The sequence below is a fragment of the Octopus sinensis genome, linkage group LG11, assembly GCF_006345805.1.
Source record: "Octopus sinensis linkage group LG11, ASM634580v1, whole genome shotgun sequence".
In the NCBI taxonomy this organism is placed as follows: domain Eukaryota; kingdom Metazoa; phylum Mollusca; class Cephalopoda; order Octopoda; family Octopodidae; genus Octopus; species Octopus sinensis.
In genome coordinates this window covers 1,452,441-1,474,446 of record NC_043007.1, presented here as the reverse complement: position 1 = coordinate 1,474,446, position 22,006 = coordinate 1,452,441, and the positions used below count along the sequence as shown (strand labels likewise).

Below are 22,006 nucleotides of genomic sequence, written 5' to 3'. Positions count from 1 at the left end.
GAGATAAATTAATATTAATTTTAATATCAATTTAAAACCAGTAGTCCAGCATTCAAAAAATCTGAGGAGTCAGAGGAAATTCAAATATATGTGTATATTGGCAGGGCTGGCCTGCTAGGTAGCCGGCCAGAATGCTAGAAATAGATCATAAACGATCAAACTACAAGGGAAATTCTCTAGAGGAAGAATTCAGCGAACACCAGAACCAAATTTATATATATATATATATATATATATATGTATATTCTTTTTTTTATTCTCTTACTTGTTTCAGTCATTTGACTGTGGCCATGCAGGAGCACCATCTTTAGTCAAACAAATTGACCCCAGGACTTATTCTTTGAAAGACTAGTACCTATTATATTTGTCTTTTTTGTTGAACTGCTATGTAAGGAAACACAAACACACCAACATCGGTTGTCAAGCGTTGGTGGAGGGACAAATAGTCACACACGCACACACAAATATATACATACATATATATATATATCATCATCATCATCATCATCGTTTAACGTCTGCTTTCCATGCTAGCATGGGTTGGATGATTTTGACTGAGGGCTGGTGAACCAGATGGCTGCACCAGGCTCCAATCTTGATTTGCCAGAGTTTCTACTGCTGGATGCCCTTCCTAACGCCAACCACTCCGAGACTGTAGTGGGTGCTTTTTACGTGCCACCGGCACGTAAATATATACATATATATATACTAGAGTAAGCACGTAAATTTGAAACAAGGTGGAAAATAGGTAGAGTAATATGCTTTCTTAAGAGCAGCAGAAATATCACAAAACTGTTACTCAGTTTCACATTCCCATTCGTCAGAACCCTAACCCTAGCCAGATGTATTTAGAATCTGTGCTTTGATTTAAGGTTTTCTTCGATTATACAAGAGGAATTTATACTGAATTTATTTTGATCGCTGCATATATATATACATACACACATGATTTACACACACAGTTCTCTGTACAAATCTACTCTCAAGATTTTGGTTGGCTTGGTGCTACAGTAAAAGACCCCTGCCCAGGGTACTACATACCAGGCATGGGCTTGAAACCACATTGCCAAGAAACAAACTTCTGAACCACCACAGTCATAACCTTGCAAACCGATGCATTAATTATGACATCCAAATTATTCCAAATCTGTTTTCAATCAACTTGAACGGTTCTTATTTTCTCAGACACAAACAATAATCAAGTTACCATTATTTATGCCATTTTTCGTTAATTACATTATTCAAGGATTTTTCTCACATCTGCTTTGATTGCTACTCTTGCCCCAAGCACAACCTCAATCCACCCCCAGTCCCCCCATACAACCAGTAACATCTGTCCACTCTATTTACTTCATCTATAAGTTTTTTTTCTTTATGATGTAAATGCCAAATAAAGTAGCAACAAAGTGAACCATGGGCTGATGGAGCCTCTACCAGACCATGCAGCATGCTAGAAATGACCACCAAATCACCTTCAAATCATACCCTACTCTCCTCCTCCTCCCCCTCATCATCATCGTTTAATGTCCGCTTTCCATGCTAGCATGGGTTGGACGGTTCGACCGGGGTCTGGGAAGCCAGGAGGCTGCACCAGGTTCCAGTCTGATCTGCACTTCCTAACGCCAACCACTCCGTGAGTGTAGTGGGTACTTTTTACGTGCTAGTAGCCACAATTGGTTGGTGCTTTTTATGTGCCACCAGCACGGATGCCAGTCAAGGCGGCGCTGGCATCGTCTCTTAACAAAAAAATACACACTCATATAATATGGTCAGTGATATATTCTTAGATCAACAAAAAGATGGGATGGGATGGTCATGGCTGGAATGCTTTTGAGTATAGGACCAGCTCAATCAAGGCAGATCATGGGAGCTAAATGATAATGAGAACAACTGGGAGAATCAGCTCCGAATCAGCTGACACTGGGGAAATATTGATGGGAATTAGAAATTTTATGAAAATGTAAATTCTCTGAGATATGAACAGATTTGCAAATGACAAATACAGCAAGTGGAAAAAGAAGAAATACCATTTTGCTTTAACGAGAGAAATAAGTGCAATTTACGATGGAGTTAATAGAGGTGGAATTAATAAATAAAGCATTTGAACTGACTTTGAACAGCAGCATATGCGATAGTAATTCGTTTCAATATATGACCATATGTTGCTGGTCACAATTTGCAATGTGTATAAATAGATGCAGGCATGGCTGCGTGGTAAGAAGCTCCATCATCACCATCATCATCATCTTTTAACGTATCTTTGTCCATGCTGACATGGGTTGGATGGTTTGAAAGGCGGCGAGCTGGCAGGCGAAATGCTCAGCGGTATTTCGTTTGCCATTACGTTCTGAGTTCAAATTCTGCCGAGGTCGACTTTGCCTTTTGTCCTTTCGGGGTCGATAAATTAAGTACCAGTTACGCACTGGGGTCGATATAATCGACTTAATCCGTTTGCCTGTCCTCTCTGTGTTTAGCCCCTTGTGGGTAGTGAAGAAATAGGTTTGACCAGGGCTGGAAAGCTGCAAGGCTGCACCAGACTCCAGTCTGATTTGGCATGGTTTTCTACTGCTGGATGTCCTTTCTTACATCAACCACTCCAAGAGTGTAATGGGTGCTTTTACATACCACTGGCACGGGTGCCATTTGTGTGACACCAATATCTGCCATGACTACCGTTTTACCTGGCTTGATGGGTTTTCTTCTCAAGCACAAAATAATGCCAAAGGTCTCAGTCATTGCCTATGTGAGGCCCAACACACAAAAGGAGCTCAGCCACTTTACCTCCATGAGGCCCAACACTCAAAAGGTGCCTTCTTTCAGTTTCTGTCTACCAAATTCACTCACAAATCTTTGGTCGGCCCGAGGCTATAGTAGAAGACACTTGCCCAAGGTGCCACGTAGTGAGACTGAACCCAGAACCATGTGGTTGGTAAGCACGCTACTTACCACACAGCCACTCTTCATACCAGTTATGTCATATGCACATCCGGTTGATCTAACCAGATACATATACATGCAGGTGTGTGTATGTGGTGGTGGTAGGGCTGTTGTGTGTTTGTGTATGTGTATAGATAGATAGGTGTGTGTAAGTGTGTGTGGAAGCCTGGTTTGTTTGAACAGCAAAGACCAAACATAAACAGTTTATATATTTTTTTTTCTTTTATTTGTTTCAGTCATTTGACTGCGGCCATGTTGGAGCACCGATTTTAGTCGAGCACATCGACCCCAGGGCTTATTCTTTGTAAGCCTAGTACTTATTCTATACACACCAGCATCGGTTGTCAAGCGATGTTGGGGGGGACAAACACTGACACACAAACATATACATACATACACACACACACATATATATATACACGACGGACTTTCAGTTTCTGTCTATGAAATCCACTCACAACGTTTTGGTCGGTCCGAGGCTATAGTGGAAGACACTTGCCCAAGGTGCCACGCAGTGGGACTGAACCCGGAACCATGTGGTTGGTAAACAAGCTACTTACCACACAGCTACTGCTGCGCCTGTTTATATTTACAAAACTAACAAAACAATCACATTTGACTAAATTCAGAACACAATCTTAGAAGACTGACAGCTGCTCAATAATTTAACAGCCAATTCTATCTGGAAGCTACTTAACATTGTCCAGTCCCAGCTTGGGAACCTGTCAAGCACAGCTTAGTTTAACTCTTAAGTATTTAATATACGACAGAGCCTTGATTCTCAAACTGACAAATACCAGACACCTCAACATGATATTAATGTCCTTTCAATTCTCCTCCACTATAGCAATCCTTTCTAATGTAGGCACAAGGCCTAAAATTTGGGTGGAGGGTGTTAGTGGATTACACTGGCCTCTGTGCTCAACTGATACTTATTTAATTGACCCCGAAAGGGTGAAAGGCAAAGTCGACCTTCAGTGGAATTTGAACTCAGGAACTCAGGACATAAAGATGGATGAAATTCTGCAAAGCATTTAGTCCGGCATCCTAACACCTCTGCCAGGTCGTCACTCCCCCCCCCCACCATATTTGAGAAGCAAAGAGAGAGTTCCTGTTCACAAGATTCTTCTTTCTCTTCCATGGCAGTCCACCATGGAATTACAAAAGTACATAACTTAACCAAAAGTAAAATATACACAGCAGGTTAATAACATTATTTACATTTGATGGATATTTGTCCTCATCTTGTTTGTTTGTTAACACAACGTTTCGGCTGATATACTCTCCAGCCTTCATCAGGTGTCTTGGGAAAATTTCGAACCTGTGTTCTCATTCCTAAGGTATTTTTCAATGTTGTTGTTGTTGCTACTATTATTATTATTATTGTTGTTGTTGTTGTTATTATTATTCAGGTCACTGCCTGGAATCGAACTTGAAATCTTGGGGTTAGTAGCCCGCACACTTAACCACTATGCCATATACCCTGAATAATAATAATAATAATAATAATAATAACAACAACAACATCATCATCGAGAAATACCTTAGGAATGAGAAGTCAGGTTCGAAATTCCCCCAGAACACCTGATGAAAGCTGGAGGGTATATCAGCCGAAAGGTTGTGTTAACAACAAACAAGATGAGGACAAATATCTATCAAATGTAAATAATGTACATAATTCCTTGTCTCTTAAATATAGAACTGTATTAAAATTCTTCTTGTGTTTCACAACATAAATTAGTGTTTTTCCTTCATTCTTTTTTTTTTTTTGTCTTTTAGAATATTATAAATCATGGGCAAACAGAAAAAAACCTCTTAATTCATTACTTTATTAGGTCAATACAATAAATATCTGATTTCTTTGAAAGACAATACTTTATAAGGAGGATGGTGAGTATTTGATTGCTTGTTTCTGAAGAACCTATATAGCAATCTGGCTGGGGAGGAGGTTGCTTGGCAACGTCATCGTTTTGGACTTGGTCCCACATACAAGCACAAACACACACATACACACACACATCATCATCATCTTCATTGTTGTCGTTTAACGTCCACTTTCCATGCTGGCATGGGTTGGACGGTTTGACTGAGGACTGGCAAACCAGAAGGCTGTGCCAGGCTCCAATCTGATCAGGCAAAGTTTCTACAGCTGGATGCCCTTCCAATATATGGATAGATAGATAGAAAGATAGATAGATAGATAAATAGATATATATATAGATAGATAGATAGATAGATAGATAGATAGATAGATAGATAGATAGGTAGGTAGATAGATAGATAGATAGATAGATAGATAGATAGATAGATAGATAGATAGATAGACAGATATATTGTTGCCACTTCATGTAGAAACCTAGGTGTGTGGGGGTCAAACAATGGTTTAATCTTTGGAGCCATTTATTTTCTACTCATATGTTAAGACGTGTATATGTGCCGTGTACACTTGCTGTATACTTATATGTACATGTGGCACACATACACATCATAAGTAGAATATAAATGCTTCCAAAGATTAAACCATTGTTCATCTTTATTGTCACAGTGGTGATTGTGAATCTGCCCAGCTAGGTTTCTACACAAAGCGGCAACAGTAGAAAAAAAAACTCCGTCAACACCACCACGGAAGCAGCAATATTAGTCACACCGATACAAAGCCACACTCACAGCAACACGAAACAACCAAAAAACATTCAGGGATGACAGCCTTCTTCCAAGACATGGACAGACACAAAAAGACATGACCAGCTGGTCAGAAGACAAAACAACATCCGTCCCAGATACAAACCAGAAGTGACCCACCCACGACAAGCCAAGACCAAACAATAACATAACAGCAAACTTATCGGTGGAGATAACATACATACCTATACTCTTTTTACTCTTTTACTTATTTCAGTCATTTGACTGTGGCCATGCTGGAGCACCACCTTTAATCGAGCAACTCAACCCTGGGACTTATTCTTTTGTAAGCCCAGTACTTATTCTATCGGTCTCTTTTGCCGAACCACTAAGTAACGGGGACATAAACACACCAGCACCGGTTGTCAAGCAATGCTAGGGGGACAAACACAGACACACAAACACACACATGCATATATATATATATATATATATATATACACATATATACAAAGGGCTTCTTTTCAGTTTCCGTCTACCAAATCCACTCACAAGGCTTTGGTGGGCCCGAGGCTATAGTAGAAGACACTTGCCCAAGGTGCTACGCAGTGGGACTGAACCCAGAACCATGTGGTTGGTAAACAAGCTACTTACCACACAGCCACTCCTGCGCCTATTATTTAGATTCAAATTTAGATTCAAATGAATATGGTACTTAAGTTAGATGCACCAGAATTTTGTATGGTGTTATCCATGTAAATCTATGGGGTGATTATAATAAAACTAAGCAACGTTTCACACTACATCATTTTATTAAATATTGTAAGTATTACAACGGTTTTAAAATGTTGAACAATCATCAGCCATTTATAGAGGTTTTCCATTAATACATAATTTTCATATTAATTGATAACATTATAGAGAAGGTAGATATATAGACAAAGATGTCGATTTGAATTTTAAGAACATTAAGGTAGTAGAGTTTATCAACTGACTGAAGAATATTCTTTAAGTTATTTTGAACTTGTAGAAGGTTGGGAAGTATAATCTGATTATAATCTGATAATGACGACAATGATGATGGCGATAATGATGATGAAGGCGATAATAATGATGACGACAATGATGACAATGATGATAATGATGATGACGATGACGACGATGATGATGATGACGACAACGATAACAACAACAACAATATGATGATGATGATGATGATGATGATTAGACTCGTCTTTAGAGATGAGCCAGTTTCCCTTCTGTAGGCATATTTACATAGTTTCCGTCACTTTGATCTCCAATTGCCAATCAGGTGTCTCATTCTTGTAGACATACAGAGTAAATATATCCAACAATGAGACACCCACATTCCCACCAGGATCGTTCGTATCTGAACTAACGGCTCAACCACTCTTTATCTCCTACCCTACTACTGACGCCTGTGGTAAATTTTACAAATAATGTCCTCATACCAAGATAAACTGAAATCAATGACGCCGCTCCAGAAAACAAAGAATATAGATCAGCCATTGTAAGAATTAATATGAAGACCTCTTCATATTAATACGTATGTCTAAGTATAAACGGGTTAGCATGTGCATGATTATATATTTGCTCAATCTAATCTGTCAACACCGCAAAACAATTCTAAAATCAATTTGCTTTAATAAAGAACCTAAAACATCCAGTAATTGAACAGATGTCTAATATCTACAGGTACAATTTAAAACTAAGAAAACAAATAAAGATAAAAAAAAAAGCTGACAAAACAAAACAAAGCTAAGCAAACTTTGCTTTCCTCTTTTCGTTTTACACCACATTTCCAAGAAGCCAACCAAATGGAATCATCTTGCTTGGTAATCAATTTTTCATTTAAGTAATAATTAGAAACTCCAATAATTCATCAGAAAACTACAGGTAATATTTTCATGTGACATAGAGATATAACTCTCGCCAATAGACATTGGCTCAACGTATCATGAAGACAGATTTTTGTTTGTTTTTGTTTCTTGGTGTTTGCTTGTTAGTATTTTTTTTGTTGTTTTCGTTATATAATTATTGTATATCAGATGCTAATAATATTAAGAATATATCACAAAATACGACTTGTGCGTATTTTGAAATGTATTAAATTCTAAGTAACGAATTTTAAATGATGACGAAGCACATTGTCGTCATCATAGTCAGGTGATGATGACGATGATGACGACAATGTACTTTCTCTCTTAAAATAATTATATTATTTTTTATCGTTTCAATCTTTTGACTGCGGCTATGCTGGAGCACCGCCTTTAGTTGAACAAATCGACCCCCAGGTCTTACTCTTTGTAAGCCTAGTACTTATTGTATCAACCTCTTTTGCCACACCGCTAAGTTACAGAGACATAGACAAACAAACATCGGTTGTCAAGTGATGGTGTGGGGACAAACACAGACACACAAACCCATACACACAAACTCATATATATATACACACACACAATGGGCTTCTTTCAGTTTCTGTCTACCAAATCCACTCACAAGGCTTTGGTCGGCCAGAGGCTATAGCAGAAGGCACTTGCCCAAGGTGCCATGTGGTAGGACTGAACCCAGAGCCATGTGGTTGGTAAACAAGCTATTTACCACGGCCACTCCTGCACCTATGGATATATATATATAATTATTAATCTATATATATGTTATATATATATATGGTGTGTGTGTGTGTGTGTGTGTGTATATATATATATATATATATATATATATATATATATATATACATATATATATATAGATATATGTATTTAAGCTGAGCCTCTCCCTTAAAGAGAGAAAACAAAAGAAAAGAAAGAAGTATTTTTAAATGAGTTTTTTTTAAATCCCATCAGAATTTGTAAATTTAATATCTCTTCATTAATTGTAATATCAAGGTGTCATGAGCTGAGATTTCAGACTGTAAAATATCTCATTTTATTTTTCAGGGTTGTTCTATTGAGACACAATTTATACTGAGCAGAATTTAAACTCTGGTGGATTCAAATTATAACAAAATGAATTCAAACAGGATAAAAAAAGAAACATCATTTCATTAATATTTGTAACGAACTCCTTGAATATCGCTTTCATAAATAAAGTATGACTATACACACAGGATATATAAAAATAATAATAATAATAATAATAATAATAATAATAATAATAATAATAATAATAATAACAATGATATAATAAGATAATAATAATAATGATAATAATAAAATGATAATAATAAGATAATGATATAATAATAATGATGATAATAATGATAATAATGATAAATGATAATAATGATAATGATAATAATAAAAATAGAGATAATAATAATAATAATGACAAAGATAATGATAATAATAATAATGATAAAGATAATAATAATAATAATAATAATAATAATAATAAATAATGATAAAGATAATGATAATAATAATAATGCTAAAGATAATAATAATAATGATAAAGATAATGTTAATAATAATAATAATAATGATAGATAATGATAATAATAATAATAATAATAATGATGATGATGGTAATAATAATAATAATAATGATAAAGATAATGATAATGATAATAATAATAATAATAATAATGATGATGGATGGTAATAATAATAATAATAATAATAATAATAATAATAATAATAATAATGATGATGATGGTAATAATAATAATGATAAAGATAATGATAATAATAATAATAATAATAATAATGATGATGATGGTGGTAATAATAATAATAATAATAATAATAATAATAATAATAATAATAATAGTAAATGATAATCAACAATTTAATTGAATGTGTTCTTCCTTATTTTCAGAATTGATTTATTTTCAATTATATGAAAATTTTGCTTTTTGCTTTCCTTATTTAAGTACATCGATGCAATGCTAAAAGAAATATTTATAATCAGCAACATTAACGATTATTTCAGTTCCTGCTATAGAATCTGTGAATATGCTCGGCTATTCACTTTCACATTACTGAAACTGTAAAACAAAACAAAAAAATGATAAATCTACCAAAATCTAATTTAGATTAAATTTCTAAATATTTAGTTTATCATTCCACAGATTATTAACCCCTTTATCCAAAAGTACTGCCATTTATTTGTAATAATTTGAAGGTTAAAAAGTACACAGGGACTTCCGGTTTCAACAAAGAAATTCAATATTTCATTGTATGTACTATTATAATTTTTCAAACACGAACTCACACACACATACACATATATATACATACATATACTACACACACTCACATATATATATATATATACACTCATAAACACACACACCATATTGAACATGCGTTCGTAAACCTCCATTTATGATGCAAAATAATGAACTGACAGAAATCAAATTATCCCCCTCCCGTAAGCAAATAATATAAAAAGACGATTAAATACATTATGAATCCCTCATCACCACATGGATAATCACATGAATAATCACATGGTTTAATCCCACCAACAAAGCTCAAACATTTTTATGCTTAATCAATAAACATTTTCCTCTGGATCACAGTTATAAGAGTTTTATGATAATAACTTAAAACTAAGTTATTGTATATCAAAAAAAAAACATGTCAAATACAGCTACAAGTGATCCAGCAAAAACAAGCAGAGATAAATCGCTCATGCAAAAAAGAATGCATTCCTGTCCAACCAGTCATGCAATGCTGAGGTCATTGTAGCAGAGATCATCGCCACAAACAAACCTAGATACTAGAGCATACAGTGGGTAGAGTGGAGAGTAAATTCAAATTTCATCTTTACAATCATACCTCTTTCAGAAGCACAGAAAAGAGCAATGCCACCAAACTATCCAACTAAATTTGGAAATTGAAAGAATGCAATACTAAATTCAAAGTCCCCTTACAAATTCTAGAATAATGTAAGGTATATGAATAGGACAAGAACATGCAGGTTATGCAAGTCTGAGAACATTTTCTACCCTAAGGAATCATGAAAAAATGTCACAACTATTTTAATATGATATCTGTGATTATCAATAAATGCAGACACCAAAAGGTTCCTTTTAGCATCTTGGAAAAACATAAGACCCCTGATTTAGTGGATTTAGCATAAAGTGACAGATATGGAAACACACACATATAGAGACACGCAGAATTTACTTAAAAACTTCTCAGTGAAGCAACGAAGTTCATAAATATGTGAAAAGCTACAAACACCAGGTTAAACAGATTTATACTACTGTGGCACATCATGAAACCTAAGATATACATACACAATATATTTTAGTCTTGTTACAGAATTTGACAGATTCAGTACGAACTGAGATATATAATCTAAGAGAATCAACCATCCTCAAGTAAGCTAGAAGTTATGCACTATATTTCATATGCAAGTGCAGCTGCAAGTTGACATTATAGTATCATAGTAATACAAGGATATTGCCTTGTTGCTCATTTGCTAAACACTACAGCAAGAATCTTCTACCCTGGGTATGAAACTTTAAGTAATGCAAGAATAAGCTGACCACAACACAATAACTAAATATCATTACCAGCGACGCCTTACTGGCACTTGAGCCCCGTGCTAGTAGGGTGCCAAGAGCACCATCCGAGCATGATCGTTGCCAGAGCGGCTAACTGGCTTCCATGCCGGTGGTACATAAAAGGCACCATTCGAGCGTGATCGTTACCAGCGTCGCCTTATAGGCACCTGTGCCGGTGGCATGTGTAAAAAGATTTGAGCCAGGTCATTGCCAGTACCGCCTGACTGGCCCCCGTGCCAGTGGAACATAAAAGCACCCACTACACTCATGGAGTGGTTGGTGTTAAGAAGGGCATCCAGCTGTAGAAACTCTGCCAGATCAAGATTGAAGCCTGGTGCAGCCATTTGGTTCGCCAGTCCTCAGTCAAGTCGTCCAACCCATGCTAGTATGGAAAGTGGACGTTAAACAATGATGATCATCATCATCCCCAGGTATTGCCAAGTCATTCTTTCAGGGTATTAGCTTACAATTAAGTTAAAGCAACGATTACCTTAATTAAAATTACTCAAATATTTCCATTCTCCAGCACAACAGAAACACAAAGGACGTTGAATTTTGTTCTACCTTTTCAGATATGAAATGGAACCCAAGGACAATAAACCAACTAAGGAAGCTCTAGCCGGATGGTAATTACCAAATCTTCATCAAATCACACACTGTTGTCTTAAACAAGATACACTGGATAAGGTAGTCTAGGGCAATGCTACTGAAAGTGATGGTCTGTGGACTGGCACCAGTCTGCATGCCATCAGCTGCCGGTACGCAGCCAGTTTCCAGAAAAGAAAGAAACATTATAAAATGCTTATGTAATATTGTATTAATTATTCACAAAATAAATATAAGATAAAAAATTATCAACTTTTATTATATTCATTATATATATTGTTTCCAATATAAATTAATATTCCTAAGAAATATTACCAGTCCCTGGAACATTGGAAAAATAATTGCCAGTATACCACTTCAGATAGTTTGAGAAGCACTTGTCTAGGGTACATTATGCCTCAAAAAAACTACAGTATAGCAACAGCTAGAGCATCATTGATCATAATTCTGCTCAATAGAGGCCCAGCATGAGGTTAAATAATGATAAAAAGACAAATAAATTCTGTTGTGTCTGGGGAGAGTCATTTTCTTTTTGTGCCTTATAATGTAACACACTCACTGGTAAAATTTCCATTTATTTCTTTTTATTTTCCTAAAATTTTCGTTGCATCTTGCAACCTTTTCAATAGTCAAGAATATTGAAAAGGTTGCAAGACGCATCGAAAATTTTAGTAAAATAAAAATGCAAGACGCAACGAAAATTTTAGGAAAATAAAAATAAGAAAAAAGTGGAAATTTTACTGGCGAGTGTGTTACACATTATAAGGCACACAAAAAAAAAATTACTCTCCCCAGACGCAACAGAATATGCTTCAACACACGAACTCATATAAAGAATCTTGCAAACCAAATCCAAAAACAAAAGTTAAATAAATTACTATTGCTCTTTAAAATGAACAAACCAATTAAACAGAATAAAACTGATCACTGAGCTTCTCTAATGAAGTCAATAGAAAGACAATTGTATTTTCATCTTTGTGGTAAACTGCTTATAACATATAACAAAGGTAATATCTGAGATTTGGAAACCATTGTTGATTAAAACGAAGATTTATAATTAAGTACAAAATGCTGGGGTTTTTATTGAGAAACGTTTTCTTAAACATTCTATGAAAATTCCTAAAGTTGACAAACAGCAATATTTGGAAACACAGTATTTTCTGAAGAAATTTAATTTCATTGCCAGTCTATAGACTTAGAATTCAGATTTTCCTATTAATGAATAGATTAATATTTATTTTCGTTAAAGAGAGAGAAAGAGAAGGAGACACACAGAGAGAAAGAGAGGAACAGAAAGAAAGAGAGACAAACAGGAAGAAAGAAACAGAGGGGCAGAGAGAGAGAGAGAGTCAAAGACAAAAAGAGAAAGTGTTTGTGAAATAGGGAAGCTAAGAGAAAACAGAATAAAGATATTCGTTTAATTTTTTGTTTTTTGTTTTTCGTTGTTGTTTTTTTTGGTCTTTGGTTCCATGATGATATTGCTTCCATAATGAAGTGAAGCCCCATTATCAATGCATTCAGAATTACTTAATAAAAGTAAATAATCTGAGAAAATTAATTTAATCCTTTCTCGCTCGTAAGAGTAACTCTAAACAAGGAAAAACATGATTTCACTATTAAAATCCACTCGAAAAAAAAAAATCCCCTCATTTTGGGGTTTATTTTAATGTTTGCCATAATGTGATACATAATGGATGTTATTTTCCAAGAATACCTCAAGTTGAGAGATTTGAAAATCCACTGCATGGGCAAATTCTGAATCAAACCTGACCATAATGTCTTTTATTAAGACAGAATCCTTCCTAGATATTTTGCAAGAGCACCATCCAAGCGTGATCATTGCCAGAGGGCACCATTCATGCGTGATCGTTACCAACGTAACTTTACTGGCCCCTGTGCCAGTGGCATGTGTAAAAAGATTCGAGCGAGGTCATTGCCAGTACCGCGTGACTGGCCCTCGTGCCGGTGGCACGTAAAAAACACCCACTACACCCTCGAAGTGGTTGGCGTTAGGAAGGGCATACAACTGTAGAAACTCTGCCAGATCAAGATTGGAGCCTGGTGCAGCCATCTGGTTCACCAACCCTCAGTCAAAATCGTCCAACCCATGCTAGCATGGAAAGCAGATGTTAAACGATGATGATGATGATGATGATGATGATGATGATGATGATGATGATGATTGCCCAGCCTTGCACAAAATCATTGTAACTCTCTGGTTCTCTGATATAAACTTCTTGTTATAAAGAGATTTAAATTAGATAAAACCTTTCTGTCACAATTTCATGTTAATTTATGTTGTAAACACCAGATTAATAATAACATAGTTTTTTTTTACTAAACTCTTTATTAATTTCAGAATTAAGTGAAACAAAAGCAATGTATTTCATTAGAAACCTGATAACAAAAGGGTTAACGAACCAACAATTAACCCTTTTGTTACAATATTTCTAATGAAATACGTTGCCTTTGTTCCAAATAACTTTGGAAATAATGAATAATTCCATAAAATAACTCTTTGTCATTTATTATTAAGCTCGTGTTTGGAATATAAAATTATCATGAAATTGTAAAGGGAAGCTGTAATCTAGATCCCTTTAAAACAAATTGAAATCAAAATCAAAATCAAATTGAATGACTGGCATCTGTGCTAGCGGGGTGCAAAGAGCACCATATGAATGTGATCACTGACAGAGCAACTAACCGTCTTCCGTGCCAGTGACACATAAAAGGGCACCATTCAAGTGTGATCGTTACCAGCGTTGCCTTACTGGCACTTGTGCCCATGCTAGTAGGGTTCCAAGAGCAACATCCGAGCATGATCGTTGCCAGAGCAGCCAACTGGCTTCCATACCCATGGCAAGTAAAGGGGCACCATTCGAGCGTCATCGTCACCAACGTCGCCTTACTGGCACCTGTGCTGGTAGCATGTGTAAAAGGATTCGAGCGAGGTTGTTGCCAGTACCGCCTGACTGGCCCTCGTGCCGGTGTCATGTAAAAAGCACCCACTACACTCTCGGAGTGGTTGGCGTTAGGAAGGGCATCCAGCTGTAGGAACCCTGCCAGATCAAGATTGGAGCCTGGTGCAGCCATCTGGTTCGTCAGCCTTCAGTCAAATCATCCAACATGGAAAGCGGACGTTAAACGATGAAGTTGATGATGTATTATAAAACCAGCCACCATTTCAGGCAGGTTGGTACTGAAAGGGCTAAATCAAGCCAGTGAGGGACCTTTTATGTAACTACTTCCCTGCAAGAAATAGCAGCCAAATCTCTCTCAAATCACAGGCTATATCATCTTCAAAGAAGGATATAGTGAATAATGTAGTCTTAGATACATTCTGTCTGAATAAAAGTTACTATGGTCATACAGGAATTCCTCTAATCATGGTTCTATTTCAGATAGATTTTAAATTTCATGTTGACCATAAAACTTTACTTTCAATCAAACCACCCATACCAACATTTTTTTTTTCTTTTGACCCTTACATTATATAAGTCTTTGCTTCAATGAGCAACATAATTTTAGTACAAATCTACTAATTCAGTGGTATTATTACTTAATAGCAATGCTGTTTTATATTCTGAGATCAAATTACCCATGATTCCTTTTCCTTTTATCCTGCCAGTGTTGATGAAGCAAAGTACCAGCTAAGTACTGAGAGGACCAAGATTATTGGCTAATCCCCGCCTTCTAAATTTCAGGCCCTGTGCTTATATCAGAAACAGTTATCATTGATTGGATGTGGTAATAAGGAGAAGAATGCCAGGCTAAACACCAAAGTAAATTTAGTTTCATTTCCCTATGTCTAGAGTTCAAATCTCACCAAATTTGGCTTGACGTTCCATCCTTCAAGAGTCAGTAAAATAAACACCAAGCATATACTGGGATCAATTCAATGACGAATAACCCATCCTTGCCCACCACTTGCAAATGTACAGTCTTGTGTCAAACAGGGAAGAATCATTATTATGTAGTACATGCCATGCCCAAGGGATGCGGCAGTTAAGTCTCACTTGCATATACCAGCAAAATTACCTTTCTAAAATACAGTGCCCGTTCCTTTAGAAAACAGTATCCCAGGTCACAAACCTGGAAATAAACAAGATTTTTCCCAAGAGAAAGAGACAGATGGAAAAGACTACAACCAATCTAAGCTTGCAAGAAATCAGCACATGTCTTCTAAGTTTATGCCAAACAGCCACCAACTCAGCAACAAAGTAGAACCACAATGCCCCTTCAACCATAGCCATAAGTTTACCCATGATAATTACGAATTCTATATTACCGGAACCCACTTCATGCACCAGTCAATCCACTTTCAGCTTTCTCACACACATGAAGATCTCATATTAAATAATTTACTTAACTCTTAAACACATTTATATCCTTGCATTTCCAATTTAATTCCTCTTCTATCACTAATATACAATCCAAATTAAAATTTAACCCCAATAACTTCATTCATTTATACCCCATTCTCCTGATCTAAGAGAATCTTAGACAGTATCTTCCCTTCAGAATAAAAGGATAAATAACACTGGAGAAACAACGACAGGCATGGAAGAAAACATTTTCCAGTACTGTATCAGTAAAATACATTTAAAAACCAAATCTATTTTTTTTTTTAAATTACATGAAATTACTTGGAATCTCAGCCAAAAGGTTTCTCCACCTTTGAGTTAAGATCAACAGGTAAAAGAAATTACATTTCATTACAAAAATAAAAATTACGTAAATCATTTTGATGGAATATATACTCACTATATAACTGTTGTACAAAAGCTTTTCTTCCTTAACTAAATTGCAGCAAAAACATTAATAAAATATAATAAAAGTTAAATATGAATGTTATTTACCATGACAGGACCAACGTGAGCGCCGACAGGTAGAGATGCAGTAGGTAGCGCGGTACCCACGACAACCACTTGGCTTCTTTCAACAGCTTCCATTCCCACTGACTGAGCATCCTGGTTTGCATTCTTGTTAACTGGAAAATCAAAAAAATGGAAACAATAAATAAAATCGGAATCACATGGTCAGTGGTTCAGTCCCACTGTAGGAACATAGTCTCAATTGGCATTCAGAACTATCATTCCAGTGACCCATGCCTAGTCAGAGAAATTGATAGACACAAACTGAAGAAGCCCGTCATGTTTGTGTTTATATGTATATACATGACAGGCTGCTTCAGGTTCATCTCATCATAATACAGTTCTATATCTAAGAGATGAAGAATTATGTGCATTATTTACATTTGACGCATATGGCGTAGTGGTTAAGAGTGTGGGCTACTAACCCTAAGATTCCTATTTCAATTCCAAGCAGTGACCTGAATAATACTAATGATGATGATGATGATAATAATAATAATACTAATACTAATGATGATGATGATGATGATGATGATGATGATGATGATGATGATGATAATAATAATAATAATAATAATAATATAATAATAATAATAATAATATACAGAAAATTGCACTACTAGGCACTGCACACATCCTACGCAGAACACTTTCCATACAATAACCATCAGAGCATCACAACAAATCACAGCACATACCCAAGGCACACAGAGCTGCGCTCGGTAGTGAAGTGAAAGCACACTATAAAAATAAAACTACTGAATAATAATAATAATAATAATAATAATAATAATAATAATAATAATAATAATAATAATAATATCAAAAATTACCGTAGGAATGAGAACTCATGTTTGAAATTTCCCCAAGACACCTGAAGAAGGCTGGAGGGTATATCAGCCGAAACGTGTTAACAACAAACAAGATGAGGACAAATATCCGTCAAATGTAAATAATGTTCATCTTGTCATGTTGGACTGTTGAACACCCCACAGTTTTCTTCTCTCTCTGTTTTTTTCCCTTCTTAATCCTTTCTGCTGAAGAGCATAGGCTTGAAATGTAAAAGACTTTTCCATTCTTCCCAAGCGTTAAACTAATACACCCACTTGTTCCTACACCTGTCTTCATCCTTTGTTTTCTGTAAATTTGAACTTTTTCTATATATATTTATATATACATAAACACACACACATCTCTCTCTCTCTCTCTCTCTCAACAGCCACATTGTGCTATGTGGTGGGTTGTGTACCTCAATGGCCCAAAGAGCTATACTAGCAGCGAGCACTTTCCTGATAGGGCTTTCCATGCTGGACAGGTCAAAAAGCAGAGACCAGATTAATAAGGACTGCCTGTTCCCAGAGTCAAAGATGATTTAAAAGAGGAAGGCCTTCCATCAAGGAAACACATCAAGCCCTAACCTGGAACTCACAAGGAAGACAGATGAGAGGAACTCCTAAAATATCTGCAAGTTGGATACTGAGGTAGGGCTGACAAAGCTGGGCTCCAACTGGAAAGGAGCAGAAAAGGCAGCCCAGAGTAGAGACCAATAGAGAAAAAAGTAATCAAGGACCTATGTTCCAGAGAGAGTGAAGGGTTTTATGTGGGGCAGGGTCCATCCACCACTTGACAACTGGTGTTGGTGTGTTTACATCCCTGTAACTTAGCAGTTCAGCAAAAGAGACCTATAGAATAAATACCAAGCTTCAAAAAAAAAAAAAAGTTCAGGATCAATTCATTCCACTAAAACTTCTTCACGGTGGTGCCCCAGCATGGCCGCAGTCTAATTACTGAAACAAGTAAAAGGGAAAAAGCTAAAAGATACAAGTATTTCCGGGTGCTAGTATGCTAGACTCTTCAATTCATTGCCAGAATCTCTGGCTGTAATTATACAATCTAATTATGATGAATTCCCAACATCCACCCTCAATAAATAATGAAAACTGACAGCAGAGAAAAATTCCATTTTCATCACAGTGGCTAATGACCCCTAGAATTCTCTGAATCCTTAAGAATCGTGCTGGAAAACATAGCTTCCAACTGCTTTATGATTAATCCTGAAGGCCTCCTCCTGAGAAAGAGGAAAATATTTAAGTAAATTTAATTAAGTAGATTTATATAATCTAATTATTGGGAGATTATAAACCATAAATCATTTGGTCATAATGTCAGCTGCTTCTGTCATAGTCCCAAGTTGAGTGATGTCTTCAAAGTGAAGTTTAGTAAATGGAAACGGTACTCTCTTCTCCATTAGTTTGTTTTCCCACAACAACAAAGCCATTCAGCTGGTTGAGCATGATCGGATATTATTAACCCACACGTTCCTTTTGAGTGGTCCTCATAATATTCCCTAATATTATTATATATATATATATATATACCATCATCATCATCATCGTTTAACGTCCGTTCTCCATGCTAGCATGGGTTGGATGGTTCGACCAGGGATCTGGGAAGCCATGGAGGCTGCACCAGACTCCAGTCTTATCTGGCAATGTTTCAACAGCTGGATGCCCTTCCTAACGCCAACCACTCCGTGAGTGTAGTGGGTGCTTTTTACGTGCCACCTGCACATTGATATATATATATAGTTGGAATTTGCAAAAAAAAAACAAAACAAAAGACGAAGACATGTGTGTAAACAACAAACAGATGTATTAGTTTAATGCTCGGGAAGTGAGAAAGTCTTTTACGTTTTGAGCCTATGCTCTTCGACAGAAAGGAACACAGAAATAAGCCGAGAGAGAAACTAAAAAAGGTTTAATGGCTAGCGATCAATATATATATATAAAGCACGATTTCTTCATGATGAGAGTTGTTTGAAAACTGAGGTATTATTATTGTATTTGTTAATGTAAATAAATAGATGAATAGATTGACTGATAGAAGATATAAAAAAAAAACTGAATATCAAAATGTAATTGTCTTGTCTGTCTCAATAATACATGATGTTGAAGATTCCCCTCTGTTGGACACTTTATCTCTCTCTCTCCCTTTTTCTCTCTACCCCTTTTAACCAGGTAATTCCCCACTTAATGCCATTAACATTTCTCACTTTCACTTCCACTAAGACATGGCAGTGTAATGCCTCAGCTGACATAGCATCACTACTCTCACGCCCTCTTTATCTGCCTCCCAGTCTTAATACATCTGCCCAGCCCTCCCCACCTTCCTCTCCCCCCCTCTCTCTCTCTCTCTCTCTTTCTCTCTCTCACTCTCTCTCTCTCTCTGGCTGCATTTCTTTAACTTCACCACCAGAACATCACCCCTCTGCTAAACATTGTATTTCCAACTCTCTTTCTCTATACCTCTGCCTTCAACTAACATTTTAATTACATAGTAACTATGTGTGTGTGTGTGAGAGAGAGAGAGAGAATGGGAGAGAGAGAAGCATTATATCTGTATATTTTGTACAACAGATATATTTTTTTTCTTTTTTCTGCTCAAGGTACAAGGCCTGAAATTTTGGGGGAGGGGGGACAGTCGATTAGATCGACCCCAGTACGCAGATATTTAAAAGAATCTTTTTGTGTTCTTTAGCTTACACCACATCTACTGAACACACAAAAGTATGTTCGTGTATGTATCTCTTTTATTCTTTTATTTGTTTCAGTCGTTTGACTGCAGCCTTTAGTCAAGCAAATTGACCCCAGAACTTATTCTTTGTAAGCCTAGTACTTATTTTATCGGTCTCTTTTGCCAAACCGCTAAGTTACAGGGATGTAAACACTACCAGTATCAGTTGTCAAGCAATGTTGGGGGGACAAACACAGACACACAAACATACACACACACACACACACACACACACATATATACATACATGCATACATATATACGACAGGCTTCTTTCAGTTTCCGTCTACCAAATCCATTCACAAGGCTTTGGTTGGCCCAAGGCTACAGTAGAAGACACTTGCCCAAGGTACAACGCAGTGGGACTGAACCCGGAACCATGTGGTTGGTAAGCAAGCTACTTACCACACAGCTCTTCCTGCACCTATAAGGAAGGAAGGTATATGAAACTTTTGTTCAACAACATCAATTAAACATGATTTGCGACCATCTGTTCATCAACAGAAATATTCACTTAACACGATTAGGGTTAACAGAAAACATTTCAACCAATTCCACAGAGATTCTTGTTAATTCCTCTCTTTCTTGTTTCTGTGGACCATTATTATACTTCACTATTCTTTTCAATAGTCTTCAAAAATCACCAAATAAATAAATTCTGAAAATTCTTTCATATTTCTCAATTCTCTCGCTTATTCCACTTGAAAATTCTCATCATCCCTACTTTAGAATTTTAATGAGCACTCACTTTCGCATTCTTTTGCAAAAAAATACTAAATACAAAGGCAAAAAATTTACACTTCCAACTCTTTACTGAATCCCAATTTCACAGTTAAGAATTACAGAATCTTTTTTCAATATCCAGCATTGCTTTGAACATCTTTTTATAATACTAACTGGCCACGTGTCTTCAATAATGATGGCTAAATTGTAGTATTTTATATATAAATAAGGTACAAAATGAAATACACAATAATCACACATACAAACATTCGTATACTTCCCTTGTACACGCACACACACACACATACACACACACACATACTCAAACAGAGTTGAAACGCTGATTTTTTCCACCCCTTCCTTCTCTCATTGCTATTACTTTCTCTCACTCCCTCTCAGTCAGGGCTATTACTCTCACTACTTCTCCTTCACTGAATTACTATTTTTTCTCCTCCTCCACATCCGGCTTGATTCTGGACAAATATACAAATATATAAAAACACTATGCTTGTTATTATATTAGGAGATATGCGAAGGCATGGCTGTGTGGCTGAGACGTTTGCCTCTCAAGCGTATGATTCCAAGTTCAGTCACACTGCATGGCACCTTGGGCAATTGTCTTTTGCAGTAGCACTGGGCCGACAAGTGGTAATGTATCTCATCAGAAATATGGTAACGAAAGGGTTAAGCCATTCTCTTGACATTACTACTGTTGGGGCACCCAGGACCTTTTTTTAACAATGTTTTATACCAGTCTCAGTCTTTGGCTTGCTTCATGCATTTAACCAATCTTTTGTAGAATTAAATATTGGTGCAACTTCCATTCAAATCTTTCATTGGGTTAGGATAATCCTATTTGATGTTGTGATACCTGTGCCGGTGGCACGTAAAAAGCACCATCGAATGTGGCCAATGCCAGCACGCCACCTTGACTGGCTTCCTTGCCCATGGCACATAAAAAGCACCAACCAATCGTGGCCATTGCCAGCCTCCCCTGGCACCTGTGCCAGTGGCAAATAAAAAGCACACACTACACTCACGGAGTGGTTGGCATTAGGAAGGGCATCCAGCTGCAGAAACACTGCCAAATCAGACTGGAGCCTGGTGCAGCCTCCTGGCTTCTCAGACCCCG

The 22,006-nt window shown here is 36.4% G+C and overlaps 1 protein-coding gene across 3 annotated transcripts in view; it reads right to left on the bottom strand.

The window, feature by feature from the left end:
• The window catches only part of LOC115217025 (protein MON2 homolog), a 794,357-nt gene that overhangs the window by 636,243 nt on the left and 136,108 nt on the right, over positions 1 to 22,006 (bottom strand). For all 3 annotated transcript variants that reach the window (XM_036507025.1, XM_029786561.2, XM_036507026.1), the window contains one exon: positions 16,564 to 16,694. In XM_036507025.1, coding sequence (XP_036362918.1) covers positions 16,564 to 16,694 — 131 coding nt within the window. The remainder of the gene's footprint in view (positions 1 to 16,563; positions 16,695 to 22,006) is intronic.